The sequence below is a fragment of the Mastomys coucha genome, unplaced genomic scaffold (genome assembly GCF_008632895.1).
Source record: "Mastomys coucha isolate ucsf_1 unplaced genomic scaffold, UCSF_Mcou_1 pScaffold8, whole genome shotgun sequence".
Lineage (NCBI taxonomy): Eukaryota > Metazoa > Chordata > Mammalia > Rodentia > Muridae > Mastomys > Mastomys coucha.
The window spans coordinates 58,531,498-58,550,263 of NW_022196914.1; the positions used below are offsets into that span (position 1 = coordinate 58,531,498).

The 18,766-nt window shown below is 41.2% G+C and overlaps 1 protein-coding gene and 1 non-coding gene across 4 annotated transcripts in view; one reads left to right on the forward strand and one right to left on the reverse strand.

Moving 5' to 3' along the window:
• Window positions 1–4,216: 4,216 nt before the first annotated feature.
• Window positions 4,217–18,766, reverse strand: part of Arhgef28 (Rho guanine nucleotide exchange factor 28) — a 302,649-nt gene continuing 288,099 nt past the window's right edge. For all 3 annotated transcript variants that reach the window (XM_031359805.1, XM_031359806.1, XM_031359807.1), the window contains one exon: window positions 4,217–5,393. In XM_031359805.1, coding sequence (XP_031215665.1) covers window positions 5,230–5,393 — 164 coding nt within the window. In that variant the 3' untranslated portion in view covers window positions 4,217–5,229. The remainder of the gene's footprint in view (window positions 5,394–18,766) is intronic.
• On the forward strand, window positions 12,966–13,089 carry LOC116084024. The gene has a single exon (XR_004115995.1). It is a non-coding gene; the product is annotated as a small nucleolar RNA SNORA40 (small nucleolar RNA).

An 18,766-nucleotide genomic window follows, 5' to 3' on the forward strand; every position in this document is an offset into this window, starting at 1 on the left:
GAGGGGAAGGGAAAGAAAGAAAGAAAGAAAGAAGATTTTAAAAAAAAGTCTTGATTGTCGGCAGTATTTAAAATTCCCGATTTGCCCATATCCTGTGCAGATTACTGGAATTCAAGTAATACCATGTTGAAGTTTCTTAGCCATGAAACTACACAACAACTGAACCTTGGTCCCACTTGAAGTTCCCCTGCCCCAAGCCATGTGTGATCATCCACTTGAAGTGACTGTTGTAAACTCAGCAGCCAGAGTCAGAGATCTATGGCTGGGTCCCTTGCTCCTGTTCTGCACAGGCTAACCTGAGACTTCCAAAGATGCTTCCCTTACTTCCTTCAGAGTTGAGCTCGGAGCTCTTCCTCTGAGCTGAGCGTCCTGTACCCTGGGTTTTGGATGTCTTTCTTGGACATAAGAACATGAACTTTGAAAACCTGAAGAAGGTACTGGCTGGTTGGTTTCTCAAACATACTCGTGCCTGCCTTTTCCTCACCCCTCTTCTCCACACATTTCACTTTAGGGTACTTGCTGTATTTTCTATCCTGAGCTTGTTTCATATCGTTCTAGATATAACTCTGTAAGGGATGATTTTTGCCAATGTGCCCACTTTATAGATAAGCAACTTAGCCCAGAAGCAAAGCCTGTCCAGCTGGCAGCAGGCTCCTCTCTTGTTGGTCTCCAGGAGCATATGTGTTGCCTAGTGTGTGAACCCACACTCTATGAATAGGATCTTTGGGGTGGTGGAAGCCAGTACCACTGGAGACATTTAGGAAGCAGAGCTGGGTCTGTTTGACTTTCCGGTATCTTCTAACTGCCTCTTTCACTATAGTAAAGGGATTTACTTTTCTGTTGTATGCTATAACCATGATGGACATGACTTATAGAAGAGTTCATTTGGGCTTATGGTTCCAGAGGGATGTGCCTATCATGGTAGGGAGACACGGCAAAAATCATCAGTCATGGTGGCAACAGGAACTGAAGTCGAGGACTCGCATCTTGAATGGTAAGCATGAAGCAGAAAGAGCAAACTAGAAAAAGCAAGAGTCTTTAAACTCTCAGAGGCAGCCTCCAGTAACATACTTCCTAAGCAAGGCCATACTTCCTAAACCAAACCAAATAGTACCACCAACTAGAGACCAAAGTACTTGAATGCCCAAGACTATGGGGGATCTCAATCAAAGTGCACAGGAATATCTGTGCAGAAGAAGACAGCCTGGAAACAGCACAAATGTTTCTTCAGGTCTATCATAAGATTCCAGAATCTTGTATCCATGTGCCTCATCCCCCTCTCCTTCCATCCCTCCTACCCTTCCTTCCTTCCTTCCTTTCTTTCTTTCTTTCCTTTTTTCTTTTGATTTATCATTATCTAATGATAAATGAAAATGGTATCTGGGGGTGGAAGCAGAGTTGATGAGAGAAGAAAGCAGAGAAAGAAAGCTTGGCAGTTTCTCCCTTCTCCCTCCACAATCCTGCATTGTGTGTCATCACAAAAATTCTCAGCTTTGTCCCAAAGAAGCATTCGGATGCTCTCTTCTGAAACTCCACTATAATCTGCATCCTCAGGGGATCCCAGGGCTCCGTTCACTTCTTTTTCATTACAACTTAGGACCAAGGAGGCAGACATGTCAATGCCCATTTGACTAGAATCCCCACTGCTAGTAGAAGTTGGTATAGAAAGGGGAGATGACAGAAACTGCATCACACTTTGAGAGCATGCTAATATGGAAACCAATATTGCTCTGCACTCCACAATCTGGCCTTTTGCAGTTTCCAGGAATGGTGGGTGACTTCCTTGTTTCCTTGTTACATGTATAAGGGTGATTGGAAAGGCAAAGAGATAATTTCACAGGAAACCTGATATTTCCAGACTCAGACTCACATGTGGCTCTCTCCTACTCTCTCCTATGTGGAAATGTCTCCTCTACCCACTCTCTCTATTATTCAAGCCTCAGGCGTCTCTTTCTTTAGCATGCTGCCCCCCCACCCCAGTCCTACACATACCAGCCCCCAGAATCCTCTTCCTATGAGTTCTCATGGCAACCTGCATATCTCCATGTCATTTTCTGTGCCATTGTTAGGATCATCTGCTCACTGGTTCGTGCAGATGTGCGTGCCTGCTCATCATCATTTTCTCCCTGACAGCACACTTTACCTCTTGCATGCAGTCAATAAATGTTTGTTGACCATATGAGTGACAGGACATTTAGGGATGCAAATGAGTTGAAAGCTAACATTGTGGGCACTTGCTCCAGTCTCATCACTAGCCATCTCTAAGCACTTATAATTCTCCACTCACACCTTCTGGCAAGTAAGAGCAATCTTCCTAACCTTTGGGGCAAAGTTGAGCAAATTTTAGTAGACTGTTAGTAAACACCACATTTGGAATGGCTACTACGCCTGACTCTCTGTTCTAACTATATTGCTTAGCTGTTTAATCTTCACAACAATCCTATAAGGCGACTCTCCTCATTTTTATAGAGGAAGAAATGGAGAGGTGAAGCAGAACATCAAGCACACGTAGCCAGTTCAATGGAGCATTTGCTTCAAAACCCATTCTCTCAAGTGCTGAGAGCTGCTGTCTTCTGATGGGAAAGACAGAGGGGGTGGGAGAATGACCTCAGGTCACAGGAAGGACACACACACAGACACGCACACACGATCCTTTTTAGCAGCAAGTGTTTTGATATTTTTTTTTGAAAGAACAGGGTCCCTGCTGTGAATGAACCGGAAGGTGGATGGATATAGCAATTACACATCGTGAGGAAATGCAGAGTAACTTGGACTTGAAGTGATGCATACATTCCTGCTGCCTAGAAAGGACAGAACGTTATGTTTTTCATTCCAGAAAAAAAGAATGGCAGCTTCCTTTAAGCTTCACCTTGAGGGACACAGTAGATTCTTGTGGGAGACGCTCATCTGTGATCTGGGAAATGGTGGTCTTCTCGGAAGATGAGTGAATCTGTGTGGGAGTCAACAACTTCTGCTGAGTTCTGTCTTAGCCTGTTCAGGTTACTCTAGCAAAATATCATGAGCTAGGTAACTTAGGAAAAACAGAATTTTATGTCTCAACAGTCCAGAAGCTGAAAAGTCTGAGAGCAATGTGTTAGCAGATTTGGTGTCCAATGAGGACCAACTTCCTGAGTCACAGAAAAAGTCTTCTTGCCACATCCTCCCTATGATGAAAGGACTGTGGGCTTTTTTTGCATGGCTTCTATAGGCACACTAACCCCATCTATGCAGGCTCTACTGTCATAATTGAATCACTTTTCAAAGGCCCCATCTGTTATTGAGATAGTGGTAGCTATGTGTTTAACGTAGGAGTGGGTGTGGTAGACAGATAAGCCATTCGAATGCTAGAAGATCTGTGCTCATTACACAGTAAAAACATGAAGAGAACTTATGGAGGAAGCTTGTACATCTAGTTGCATCAGTTAAAACACTGAAAGATTAAATAATAGAATGGCCAAGAATAACAGCATGGTCAAGATGAACCTACGAATACCCATATCTCAAAAACTGTCCAAGCTGTCCCAAGAAGGTGGCATGGAGGCCTTGGTTTTCAGAGCCTGAAGGTCAATTGAGTACAGATTTTAAAGCAGGACTCCTTGGGGATTTTTTAAAACATCTTTACATATTTTTACTATTTCTATCTCCTCTATCATAAAAAAAGATATTTATAGTTATCAGAGCAAAGATATAGACAGAAATAACTCTAAGCTTTCTAGTCAAAGTGTATAGGATTCTGAGATCAACTTTAATGGAGCCAGAAAGGAACTTTTCTTCCTAGGGGTCTTTAGGGTAGAGTGTGGCTCATGTCATTAGGAGTTTGCCTCAGAGGTAAAGTAGCAGAGTTTTAGTAAGGTGTTTGAATTTGAATGACTGCATCTGCTGAAGGAAACATAGTCACCGAATTTTTTAATGCACTTTAAGAAAAGCATAGGTATACAGGAGCTACAAAAGAGAACCTCTCTAAAGAGATTCTCTAAAACTTTAAGTTTTGACCTGTTAAAATATAGAGACAATTTATAACTTCAGGAAAAGTAAGTTGGGATCTGAGTGACTGCCCTTCCCCCCAACACACACCTCCCCTTGTCATTGCTGCAATTCTGGATGAATTTAATGGTTGCCCCCAACCCCATTTGTTTTCAGTTTCCATTAGAACTGATTTGTGTGTGTGAAATGTATGTTTTGCTATGGTTAATATTAAATTTACAGAGTAAAATAATGAGGCAAAAGATATTTATTGACACTGACTAGAACATAGACAAATATTTCCAAAGAACAAGATGAGAACATTTCCTGGTTTATTTTCTCACAGAGAGCCACAGTACCCTGAAAGCAAGAAGTGCCCTTTATCCCTCTGTAGAAAATCCCAGGCAGGCAGCAAGTGTCCTTCAGCCCTGCAGTCTGAGTTCCTGTAAATGATGGTAGTCCTTGACACTCGGTCCTGGCCAGCAGGTCCAAGTGAGGGCTCTCTCTTGGGAGTTTCACTATTTACAGCAAAAGTGTCATGCTGGAGGCTCTGGGCTAGGTTAAAAGATGGTGCTGAATAGACTCAGAACCCAGCAGCCTTTGTTCAAAAAAGTGAGCCACAAAGCAGGGTGACTCAGGTCCCAAGCGAGTCCAGACTGTGTTCTGGCTCAGTGCCCACCTGATATGAACAGGTTCTTAGGACACAAGGGCTGTACAGAGGATGACAGTACCCCAACTCTGAAGGACCCCAGCATTCATTCATAAGAACCAAGTGAGAAAAGGTCTTTCCCATACCTTCCTCTGCCTTCTTTGGGGTATCAAGGCTACTCTCAATAAGCAACTGCTGTTTATCGGATATCGGAAATTTAGCCCTGGGGAAGATCATTCTCCAAATCAAAATGGCTTCATCTCTATCTTAAAATGCATTTCACACTCCAGATGAATGGGTACACAGTATAATATGGAATTTCAAAGTGAAACATTTTCGCATCCTTCAACTCACTCAAGTGAAGTTTCTCCTCTAGAAACTTGAAAGTGGGTGAGATCAGTTAAAGATGACACACATGGAGCTGTTGTTTTTGTTTTTTAATAATTTAATTCTTAGACTCATGCCAAAAAAATGAACGTGTATGAAATCTTAAATATTCTTCTTAAAGCCATTGGGGCACAGAGAATCTCACACTCGAGGACTGGGGCCAAGGAGAGGTTCTCCCCAAAGTGCCAGTGGCTTTGTTTCTTTCCTTGGAAAAACAAATGGCTGCACAATCAGAGGTAAACAATGTTTTCTTCAGCCCCGTCTCCAGCATCCCCACCATGTCTGGCCGCCATCGGGAGACTTAGTTTTGCTTCTGTTATGAGTGTCTGTGGCTGAAGGCCATGTTGATTTGGGTCCTGGGGATATGAGGAGTCACTCTGGAAGGAGTCCAAATCTGCAAATGAAAGACATCATAGGTTACAGGAGACTCCACTTGGGACCCACAAGACAGATGACACTTTCTGCCTCAGAAATAGGAAATAGAGTGACTGTATGGTCAACCAGGGAGAAAATGCCCAAGTCCAGGAAGACAGGAACAGAACAGCTATATAGTGAGATCATCAGTACTCAGTTGTGGGCACAAGCATCCAAGGAGTAAAAATTTCCTTCACAGAACACTCTTAAGGTAGTGTCAAGTGCATAAAGACTGGTCACATTCACTATTGCCAGAGAAAGAGATTCTCACTGATCTTCTTAAGTGGATTCAGGCCTTGAAAATGCAGACAGCGTTGTGTGCATCACAGACTCTGTATATATCTTCCTTCAGAATGCTCAAGTCAAGAATTGGTCTCAGACTGCATGGTGGCACACACCTTCAATCCTAGCACTCTGCAGGGGGAGGCAAGTGAATTTCTGAGTTTGAGGCCAACCTGGTCTACAGAGAGAGTTCCAAGACAGCCAGGACTACACAGAGAAACCCTGTCTCCAGAAAACAAACAAACAAACAAACAAAAAAACCAACCAACCATACAAACAAACAAAACATGGTCTCAAGACTCCATTTATCTTGGGGTTCAGTAGTGTGGGCAAGGAAGGGGTTGGGAAAAGGGGACTGAAGAATGAAGAAGACCATTTATCCACCCACTACGCAAGTCTGTTAATGCTGCACAAAGGACTTTGCAAGAGCAGCTAGGTTTCCAGGGAAAATCTTGCCAACTGTGACTATAGCTGGGCTTGCAGCTTTTTTTTTTTCTCCTGGTTGCCTAGCAACAGCAGGCACTGTCTCCCCTTTTCTGATAAAACCTTCTATATTGTGCTTTAAAGGGGTAGATGAAGGGGTGCTTTGATTTGAAGAAAGAAACATACTTGCTACAAATCATTTTCATGGCATTTCTCCCAATATCCAATCTCCCCCAGGTAGCAAAACTACAGGTAAGTGGCTTCTAGTTCAAGGCAGAGGCAAACAGATCTGCATGGGGAGGGAGGGCAGGTCCTCCTGAGGTCCGCCTATTTCTATTTCAGTCATCAAACAGAAACCATTATCACCTTTGCCACATTTTATCTTAAGCCACCATTATTTAGACAGACGTCATACCTGTCTCCATTCTAATGATAAAATGCTTCTAATCTTTCCCTCCAGACAGGAGTTGTGGCTGCCAGGGAATGCAGTATGGATGGCTTGGTAAAAATGAAGGGCAGAATATCCCCACGGGGCTCCATCTTTTTGCTACCCCTCAGGTCTTTCCTTTTTTCCAATAAGTGGTGGGGATGACTGGGGAACAACAGCCAGGGCCTTAGGAAGTAGACTCAGAGCACGTGACTCTGAAGCAATGGAGGACCCTGAGGGCAGGGTGAGGAGGTGAGGTTGCCTGCTTCAGCTTGTTCAAAGGCACATGCCAAGCCTAAATTCTTTTTTCTTTTTTTCTGGGTTTCTCATATCCTGGGATAGCCAAGGATGACCTTGCACTTCCAATTCTCCTGACTCTACTTTCTGAGTTGTGGAATTACAGATATAAGCAAAATGCTCAGTTTATGTGGAACCGTGGATCAACTCATGGTGTTCTGGATAGCTACTAGGTGGGCACTTTACCAATTGAGCTACATCACCAACCCAGGAAGAAAACCACTTACACTGGGGCAATGTGGCATCAAGTCCTGTATCCCAAACACAAGGAAGGCACTATCCAAAGGCTGTTGAAGATGCTTCTGAGCAGGAGCCATCACGTCTGTCAGCATCTCACCACCAGCCGAAAGCTGTGCCAAGTCTTTTACATTCACCATCACTTTGCGATTCAAAATGTAACCCCCAGTTTACAAGTTGGGAAACTAAGGCTCAGGCTAGTTCAACTTTTTGCCCAGCATCACACAGCTGGAAGTATCCCAGACCTCAGCTTAGAGGACTTCGGGGCTCCAGAAAGACACCTCCCGCCTCAGGTCTCGGGACCTCACTTCTCTGTGAGCTGGAAGTGCCTGGCCCAGCTCTCTCAGCTTACAAGATCCTACATGTCTAATATCTTCTCTCCACTCACCCTCCTAAAATATAGCAAAGAAAATGATATACTGAGCCCCCCTGAACTAACAGGGCCTAATTACAGACCTAACAACCTCCACCACATGGTCAGACAAACACAAAGATCCAAGCAATGACTTGAAATCAACCCAGACAAGACTACAAATCAACCTGAAGCACTTCCCCATCCTATTTTACCACTTTAAGAGACAGGGTATGTTTGTATGTGGACATAATGTTGTTCACATGATCTTAATTCCTCTCCCCAGCTGTTGGAATAGCTGATGTTGATGCAAAACAACTTCAAAGGAAAAAATAATCTCAACACTTTCATGTAGCAAATACTGGCAGATTGAGCAGGGCACCTATGTTGCAGCAGCTCTGCCACCTTGCCAATGGCCAGCCCTTGCCAATGGATGGGCCAGGCAGGACACACAAACCATTACACTGAGAATGGAAACAAAATCACCCATGGAAAGTGGTGGTTGGGAGCTGATTGCTGAAATCTGACAGCTCCGGGCACACTTCTGTACTCCACGAAGCTCCTTGCCTCTGGAATGAAGCAGAGTCCAAGATGCCCAGGGGTCTGACAATCTGGGATGTCTCATTAATGGATTCAGGAGGAAAGCAAAAAGCAAGCCAAAGAACCAAGTGTGTATTGGAAAAAAAAAATTTCTCTTATCTTAAAATGATTGGCTACAGTTCCAGAAGACAGAGACACAATAAGGATCATGGGACAGGAGTGTGTGTGTGTGCTCTTGCACACACTTGCATAGGTATAGTGGGGAGCAGGGCTTTAATCGGAATATTTTGGGATGAGGACAAAGACATAAGAGAATACCATTTCTACCAGGACGTTGAGTCCTAAGGTGAATGGCCATCCTAGCTGGATGCTGTATGGCCTTGTGTCACCCAAGGGAAACTCAATTTCCTGCTCCCGGTTCCTTCTTCATTTCTACCTGAATTATGTGGGCAAGGTCAGGCAGTTTGATTTTGAAATAGAAGCCATTCTGTGATTTCTGATCTTATTACTCTATTTCTACCCCCAAGAGAACTCTAGAAGAGCAACTGTGTTTCTGAAAGCCAGCCACCTTTTCCATATTTTTTTTTAAATCCCAAAGAACATGATCCCTGAAACTAAAAGTCTATTTCTTCAAATGTAACCTCACCGGTTCAGAAAGCAGAACTTTGGGGAATTAAAATGAAATTATCCAGTTTCATTGGTGATCAAAATGCCTGATAATTCATGAAGAGAAAATAAAACTTCCTTATTTGTTTAATAAATAAAGGAATATTAATGGGATCAGGATCTGGTGGACTGAAAAGCAGACACTATTCTAATGAGACACAATTTCAAAACTGCAACACTCTCCCATTTGACAGGATAATTTGAACCTCACCACATCTCTGGAAACAGAACAGAGTACAGATTACTAAGCCTAAAATAGAGACAAATAAACTGAAACACATTTTAAAACCCAAAAGTCTGGCTGAACCAAGTGGAAAAGTAGAAGCTTGGTTCGGGAGCCTTTTCTGCTTCATAGCGGAGCTACCGGTTGCACACCAAAATGTTAACTTCCAAAAGAAATCTGCACAGCCACATTGTGAGGGCCACTGTGGGTCTGGGCTAGCCTTCTAGTGCAGCTTAAAATGGAAGATATTTTCTCAATCGGACTGGTATCATTTCTTTTTCTTGCAGATGTTTGGTACAAAAGAACACGATTCTTGCTAAGGGACATGGATGCACAACCTGAGATGGTCCCCTCGGTGACAGCCTGCCTGGTGACACTGCGTTATTGTTTCATCCTTCCCTCTGTTCCCTAAGACTGGAATTTCTAACACTGAAGACATTTGGCCCTTCACTGTATCGCCATAATTAGTAACATTTTGAGCCAACTTGATAATTAGCTATTTTCATGACCAGCCTACAGATGGTTTAGAAAACATCGTCATGTTATATCTATGATGAACAAAGTGACTCATAAACTGTGAAGTGATTCAAATCTACACCATGGGGGGAAATGTCGCCCTGGGCCAGTCATGAAGGATTGGGCTGAAGTCATGAGATCGGGTTCAGCGACTTTACAAACAACATTCTGGAGTTAAGACAAAACAAAAGCATGCACAATGCAATCAAATCCATTACTTGAAGTTGCATTTAAATTAATGTTTATAAGGGAGTCATCTTTCTTCCATTCAATCTGTCTACAGCCTTCTCAACAACACATGTTTGAACAGAGCCCACACATTATCCTTAAAGGGCTGGGAAACTCACCAGTACCATTCACAGCTACAATCTACACTTGATCTCTGCTCTTGTGAGCAGCAAATGTAAGAGTCGCATGCCAACAAGACAAGGCTTGTGTCTAATTTGAAAACATTTAGTTAACATATCCTTTGCCTTTTCCTGAATTTTCTGTATATGAAAACATTTTATTTATTTACATATTTATTTTCTTGTGCATGCATGTGTGTGTGTTTCAAATTGAGTCTCGCTATATAGTTCAGGCTGACCTTGAACTCATGATCCTCTTGCCTCTACCTCACAAATGCTGGGATTACTAGTACGTGCTGCCACATCCTTCAGGAAAAGCCACTTGTAATCATGACGATTTTGAAGTGAAAGTTTTATGTAACATTAAAAACACTAACTTTCACCACAGGCGTCAGTGCCAGGTCTGAATGAACCCAGCAGCATAGCAATGGCCAGGGACCCAGACGCCCAGGGGTGCACTGAGCATGTTTAGTCTACTCTTGAAATCATTGATGACGTGCTGTTTAACCCTTCTTACCCCACACAAGCAGAACTCCATGTCTCCTGAGCCATGGCTCTGCTCTTTTTTATTTTAATCAAGCTTTCTGACTTGTGTGTCTTACTACTACTATGTCCCTCATGCATGTCCCCAAACTCAAAAGTCACACTTTCCTAGAATAACTTCTTCTCCGAGAGACGACTTTATCATTAATGTTCCAATTCTACAAAATCATTTGTATCCCCATTTAGTCACTGATTCATGCTTACACTCCGAAACACTTAAAAAATCATTTCCTGCTGGCGTCACTGGCAATCATTATTTTTTCTCAGGAGCATTAATGCACAACATTTTCCCTCTAATGGAAAACATTTATTGTACAGAGCTTGAGATATCTTCAGAGCAAAGGAAAATTGGTCTTTGTCCCTAATTTTGCTCAATTCGATTTTCCATAGTGAGCCACAAAACAGGATGTGGGCTTCTGATGTGAAAAGCAATCTAGAGTTGACAGTTGAAACAAACAAAAAAAATTTCTAAATTAGTGCTGTGACTCTGTTTTTCCCTAGTCCTTGTGTACTAATACTGCACCGAAAATAAAGTAAAGAGGAAGGGAGGGTGGAGAGAGGGAGGGAGGGAGGGAGGGAGAGAGAGAGAGAGAAAGAGAGAGAGAGAGAGAGAGAGAGAGAGAGAGAGAGAATGTATATGATGTTAGTATATTGAAATTATAAAGAAAGTAAATTGTATGACAATGCCTTTTAACATTGTGACTGAAAACTGGACTTTGGTAGTATTTAATGTTCTTGAGATGCTCAACGTCGGCCGTGTAATCAATGGCGACTCAGGGAGTCTCTTCTCACAGTGTCCCAGACAGTATTTTGTTCCATGAAACAAATGCAGGCTAGGGTACTAGAGAACTATGAATCCATTATAGACTATGCAGAGAAAACAAATGAGCAAGATGCCAGAATGAAGCCTGGGTAAAAGGGTGGAGGTAGGTAAGGTCTTCTAAACCCGGAAGCTCAGAGCTACTGTGGAGCAAGGCCAGACTCATTAGTAGCTGCTGAAAACTATGAAGAGAAAAGCTAGCAGGAAACTCCATAACGGCTAGCTAGGTCAGGCTGGCAGCTGAGCCAGGGCTCAAGCTCCACATGGAACTCATGGAAGGAAACAGACACTCTGCACCCCATCTCTACACCCCATGATGAGATGAGAAGGAAACAACACAGCTCTACCCAGAGATGCTTCCATATAGGATAGAGGCCTGCATTCCATCAAAAGTCTATGCTCAGCCAAAGGAACTATATACAGCTGCAGAATACGTAAAATGGTACCACGGGGATACAATCAGCAAGCTCTGGAATGGGGATTTTTTTTTACCCAGAAAATTCAAACCTGCCTTCTTAACAAAGAAATTGAATCTAAGCGTGTACGTTAAAAGAGGGAAGCAAAAGAACTTTAGAGTTAAAATACTCTAAAGGAATATGCAAACTAAAGGCAATATATGAAATTATTCGGACTCTACTTTCACAAAACAAGCATCAGGGGTATTTATAAGACAATCACTGTCGATCACACACTGACAGGTTGAGTTTAAGTAACAATTGTCAATATTGTTTTGGGTGCAATAACATTATTACAGAGATGAAAAACTGGGTTCTTTTGGAAAACGATAATGAACTACTTTTCCAATAAAATGGTAAGCTGTCTTGGTTATGTTTAAGATAACTCAACATGAGAGAGGAAAGGGAATAGAGCCAAGGGCAGCTGTGGGTTGGTAAGAGTTAAGGCTGGCTGTGGGTAGATGGAATCCATCAAATGGCTTTTGTGTATGCTTGAAAATTGTCATGACTACTCTTAAAAGTCAGTAACCTTTCATATATTTGGTTCCTAATATTATAAAAGGTTCTCCATTGTTCCTACAGTGTAGCTTCTATATATGTGATATAAATGGGACACTGTGGTCATGCATTAGGAGCCTCACCTGTATGCAAGCATGTTTGCATCACTTTTAGTGTAATGGGATAACAAGTCATTGGCAGGTTCATGTATGGGTTTCTATGTGCTTTAGAAAGATGTAAAAAAAAATTGCCCATAAAATGCACGAGGTTAATTTGCATTTATATGTCCCTATAAAAACTGATACTGATTCCAAAATGGTCTTTGTTCTTGCCTAGAAAGCCAGTAACATCTCTTAGGTGAATTCTAATCTAGAAAGCTCTCACTTAATATCCCACTTCTGTCTACCTTTAGCAATGAATTAAGGGAGGGTCTTCTGAAACTTGGATTTTAAAAAATTCAAAATCTTTGCCCTTTCTAGATTGAATCCATGTGAAACTAACATGCTTAGGACACAGGAAATAAAAGTAGCTCATCTAACCTGATAATATCAAAGTAAATTTCCAGCTATAGTAAGAACAGATGTCAATGCATTATCAGATGGATGCATGCATTAGTGAATACCTGGTTCAAAAAATCGGAACTACCTTGATCAGACTCACCAGGAAAACAGCCACTTGGAATTCCAATGATTTTATCAGGAAGATTAGCAAGAGGTAGAGTAAGGGGGTAGGGCATGTGGGGAGGAGGGAAGATCAGGAGCGAAGCATGACACAGATATGCAAACGCCACAGTGAAGTCCATTACCTTGTATGCTTCCTGCAAGATAAAAGGGAGTGACTATAAGTGAGTAGCACTTGTGTGTGTGTGTGTGTGTGTGTGTGTGTGTGTGTGTGTGTATGTGTGTATATGTGTGTGTATGTGTGTGGGTGTGGGTGTATGTGTGTGTTGAACTAGTGGACAGAGACATAAAGACAGACACAAAAATAAAGCTGCATCTTTAACCCAGAAGTCACTGTTCAGCATGAGTCTTGATACATATAACAAAGAATGTGGTTCTAAAGACAGTTCAGGGACAGTGATACTGATAAGATTGGTTCTAAGTACAAAGACTTCATCGAAAAGAAAATAGAAGAGTCTGGAGAGATGGCTCAGTGGTTAAAAGCACTGTCTGCTCTTCCCAGAGGTCCTGAGTTCAATTCCCAGCAACCACATGGTGGCTCACAACCATCTGTAATGGGATCTGATCTGATGTCCTCTTCTGGTGTGTCTGAAGACAGCTGCAGTGTAGGATAAACCAGGAAAAACAACTTAAAGATAAACATGCAGTTAGTCTGGTCACCTGGGAAGAATCGCAGTGGAAGGAGAGGGAAGGAGAGGGAAGGCAGGGCTGCAGGTTGGCAGACACGTGCCAGCACGCACAGGGAAGGCAGACTTTCTCTGCAGGTCTTCTGCCACTAAGTCACTAATATCATTTGACCTTTGATGACCATCACAATACCTAGCTAGAACCTCCATCCACTCATTGGAACCTGGAGTCACAGGAGCCCTCCCTCTCCCCCTATGACATCACACAGGATAACGTTTAGCAGCAGAGTGCACACTCATAAAGTTACTCAAATTATGGGTTATCACACAAATAAAATAAGCTATAAATTACTAGGAATCATGCTTCTTCTGTCCATGAAAGAAGAAAAGTCAGACAACCAAAAATGGAGAAACTTATAATGGCATATTTCAAACTTCAGTAGTGTACAAATGTCGGTAGGATCTGTTTTCTTAATGTACTATTTGGGCTACTTCTCAAAAGCAACCAAAACAGATGCAGGGACAAAGTTCTTTAATTAAAAACATGTCAGTTTTCTTACAAAACTAATCTTACTATTTTTCATTATTTTAGCTGGAAAAGGCTCAACTTTCTGTTTAGTTTTTCAAAGGGATTTCAAGATGATATATGAATGCAAATTTCCAGGCTTGTGGAAAACCATTAGAGAACAAAATCAACAGAAAATATTGAGTTCTTATCCATACCAGACACAGTTCTACATACTTTGAACACATCTCTCAATCAGTTCAACTGCCATAATCCAAAATGGGAGCTACCACATGAACTACTACTGAAGAAGCTCAGGGTAAAGCCACAGACCAATCGAAGGCACATGGAAAGCTGAAGCAAACTTCCAAAGCCCATGATTAGCATCTTCAAAGAAATATTGAAGAGGCATTCCAAATGTAAAACTAGAGTCTATTAAACAGTAACACTTAGAAAATTGAATATTTCTCAGATGTCAAAATAATGATAGCTGAGTTGAAAAAACTTAATGGGGGCCAGGGAGATTGTTCTGTAAGTGAAGCATTGTGTAAAACCTGATGAGTTGAGTTCTGATACTTAGTGCCGATGCAAAAGCCAGATACAGCAGTGCATGTGGGTACGGTCCCTGTGCTCTCATGGAGGTATCAGAGGTGAAGACCAGAGTCTCTGAAGCTTGTAGACGAGCTAGCCTGGTGTGTACAGGGAGGAGGACAAAAATGATCCAGTGTCAAACCAGGTGGAAGGTGAGGCCCAACACCTGAGTTAGCCTCTGACTTCTGCATGTGGGTCATGCAGACACACATGTCATAGGCACACCTGCAAAAAATTTTTAAAATTCAGTGGGATAATAGCAGAGTTAAAATTTAAAGAAATATGAAAAATGGAAAAGGGAGAAATAAACAATAAAAAAGAGAATTGGAGAGATCCAACTTCCATGGAAAAGCACTTCCTGTGATGTAGGTAAAGAGAAGAAGAAGAAGAAGAAGAAGAAGAAGAAGAAGAAGAAGAAGAAGAAGAAGAAGAAGAAGAAGAAGAAGAAGAAGAAGAAGAAGAAAGAAGAGGAGGAGGATGAGGAGGAGGAGGACGAGGACAAGGAGGATGAGGAGGAAGAAGAAGAAGAGGAAGAAGAAGAGGAGGAAGAAGAAGGGGAAGAGGAAGAAGAGGAGGAGGAAGAAGAAGAGGAAGAGGAAGAAGAGGAAGAAGAAGAAGAGGAAGAGGAAGAAGAGGAAGAAGAAGAGGAAGAAGAAGAAGAAGGGGAGGAAGAGAAAAAGACCATTTCCCAGAACAGAAGGAAACATATCTCTTGAGTGAAAAGGGCCCAATAAATAACTCATAAAAATTATTTTAGCAAATGATCTTACAGACAGGTATCATAAAATTTATACAAGCGAGGACAAGACGGTTCTATAAAGTTTACACAAGATAGTTCTAAAAGCCTCTAGAGCTAAGCAGGTCACAGAGGAAAGATCAGGAGCCAGACAGGTCAAACTTCTCAGCAGGAATCAGGGGACATGGAAAAATAAATCCTTCCAAATTCAACAAGCTGTGATCCTGGGCTAACTGTTAAAAACCAAATGTCACAGTGGAAAAATAAATGAGATAAAATATTTTAACTTATTAGAAAATTTATTGTCACTACATCTTTTCTTAGGAAATACATCCCTCCAGTCAGCAGCTCCCCCAACAAGCAGCTCCCTGACCAACACATATGCATGTATGTAACACACACACACATACACGTACACATGCACAACATTCTCACATGTTCACAAAATCACATACACACAACATGCACACACACAGGCACACCTACACACAAGCCTGTTCCTACAAAGGTATATATTAGTGAGAAGGAAGCTGGGTGCTGAGTGCACAAGTTTCCACGCCTGACATAAACTATGAAGGAGCAAGCACAGGGCTAGAGAGAACACAAGTTCATACTGGAGCAAAAGGACAAAGGAGCCATCACCCAAAATTTAAGACAGACAGACAGACAAACAGACAGAGAGAGTGAGTGAGTGAGTGAAAGAAAAGAAAGAGAAGGGAGTAAGAAAGAGAATGGTCTCTTTCTGATCTTAAAAGTGTCCACATATAACTGTAAAGAGATTTTCTTTGAAAGCTACTTCTCTGAGAAACTGGAGTGAGCCAATCTGAAAGGGATTTCTAAAAGTGGATCTTTTGGAATTTTAGAACGTAGGAGTTAAAAAGCAACATCAGCATAAACACAGGAGTCACAGGAAGTGGAATGTGGAAAGCTACTGTCCATGCAAGGATACTGTCTCTCAGTGATGATCAGACAGAATGGATGGAAAGAGCATCTCCTCATTGTTATATGTGATAGGTCTCAGAAGCACAGCATCCTAATGATGCTAAGTCCTGAGGAGGACCAGAAGTACCAGGAGCCACAGGAGCCAATAGCAATAGTTCACTACACAACTGTAGAAAAAACAACAAAACAAAACAAAAAACAGTCCAGCAAAGCTAAGGACCCCTTCCCACTCCTGAGTGTTATAGTCTAAATAAATTCTCATTCATGTATACAAGGACTAAGAGTTTATTGGTCATAATTCGTAATGGAAAAGCATAGGAAATATGTTACTTCCTCATACATAAGGTAAGGGACGCTCTGGCCTCCTTCATAAGTTGGAATAGCATGTATCACACACTTGTATAAATGCATACATTGAAGCAGGAAAGCAAACTCTAGCAAGACCTACACATAACAGTCACACAAACAGGTCCTAAACATTGTAAGGAATCCTAACTATGGGAACCAATACCGAAATGTTTACTTACAAAAATAAAACAAAAAAAAATATGGTTGACATATGGAATATGGATGGACATCCATGCCTAAAAAAGTGAAACCATCATGTAGAGATGATATTCACCACAGTTAGGGTGTTAGTCAGCTCTGAAGAAGAAACTGAGTGCCACAGGAGGGCAAAGAGCCTTCTCTGTAGGTCACCATTCCCTGGGAAGAAAGCACAGTGGCCTGAAGCAAACATGGCCAAGCAGTGCTAAGCACTCACAGTGTGTAGTCTCTCCATCCTCTACATTTGCATTTTTTTAAGACTAAACCTTCTAGACTAATGAGTGCACCAAACACATAGGAGGGAACTGCTGTTGTGATATAACTTCAATAGCTTATCTCTAATAACTGGAAAAATGCACACATGATATTTGTGAAACGACTGGAAATTTAATCATACAGCTGTCACATGTTGATATGGAATTCCTGTCAATTTTTTTCCCTAGGTATGGTGACGGTGTTAAAAACATTTGCATCATAGATTCCTTTAGGAGAAGGTCATGTGGTAAATATCCAAAATATAAAACCCTGTGATGCTGTATTTTAATTGTTCAAGCTATATGAAGCAATTCTAGTACTGAGGTTAGATTTTGTAAACTGGTGTTTATATTTGGCTGTCAGAAGTTACTCTGAGGCATGAACGTGTGTCTTTAAGACACTATGTTAAACTTATTTAATTCACACTTAAAGCATTTGTTATAAATTGAAGATAATTCTGTTATATTTTACTTGTAACAATCATGTGTGCAAATAATCATCATTAGGTAAATAAAATAAAATGTATTTTTTTAAAAAGAGTACCTTATCTAGTAGAGATATTTATTGAAATGTTCAGGGCTTAATATACACATATAGAAATGTTTACAATTTACTTTAAATACAGAATTGAGGGAGGTGGGAATCTGAGTGAAACATGACCAAACATAATTTGGTGATGGCATATGAGGAATTACTACACTCCTCTGTTAATTTTGTGTCTATGTGAAACTGTTCATGACATATCAAAGTAGACAAGAAATGTGTTCATCCTAAATAAAACAGAACAATCAAATCCCGGCATGACTGGAAAGAGGGAAGGGTAAGTCAAGAAATGTCAGATGAAGTATCACACAGCTACAGGCAGTATCGTCATGGTACTGGATCTTTCTACGGCTCCTGGGAGTTTCTAAGCACAACAACAGAGCAGGCATTCTGGAAACTGCCAGCAGCTTGACGCTATCCACGCTGAAAGAGTTATGCTTCTCATTTTGCTGAGAGAAGAAGAATCATTTCTCTGCCAGCTGAATAAGGCAGGAAGTCAACCTAGGAATTTTAATGCTGCATTTACTGCTTGCTGGTTCAGTAGAGGGGAAAGCAGCTGCTAAAACTCTCCAGCATACCAGGCTTGGTATTTCCCTTTAATCCAGAAGAAGGCAAGCAATTTAGTCAAACACACCCAAGCTAATTAGTTCTACCTGCTTCTTTGTAATTATGCTATTACCAGATTTTTAAAAATGAAATCCAATTCTTTGTTTTCAGTGCCTATGAATGAGGGTTCCCCCCCCTTGATTAACTACAAAATGATGAATGTTAAAGAATTTGCAGGCCCATTCTTTTTTGAAAAATTGGCATTTTTTGTGCAATATAGGGGTTTTTTGGTTTCATAGTTTTTAATGAGAAACATTAACTTGGTTATTCTCATTTGTTTAAAATAACATTTGCTAAGAAGTCAAATCCTGAAGTATCATTTCTAATTACAGCCTTGAGTTTATGTCACTCAGAAAGATTATAATTTAAGAAGCACAGTGTAATATCCAGCAAACATGTATGGTTTGAGCAAGGTCCCACACCTCGGTTCTCTACAAGCTTGTTATCATAGCAAAGAACACTATGTTTTCAAATATTTAAATGAAAATATTTTAGGAGTTACATAATTACAAAAGTAGGAAGTTTACAGGAAAGAGAGAAAAGTTAAGTTTATTTTTTAAAAAACTATTGAAACAGCAATTGAGAGAAAGTCAGGTGTTGTGGGGCATACCTGTAATCCCAACACTTTGGGACAGAAGCAGAACTACTGTTAAGTTGAAGAATAAACTTCACACAAGTGAGGGGAAAGAGAGAGAGA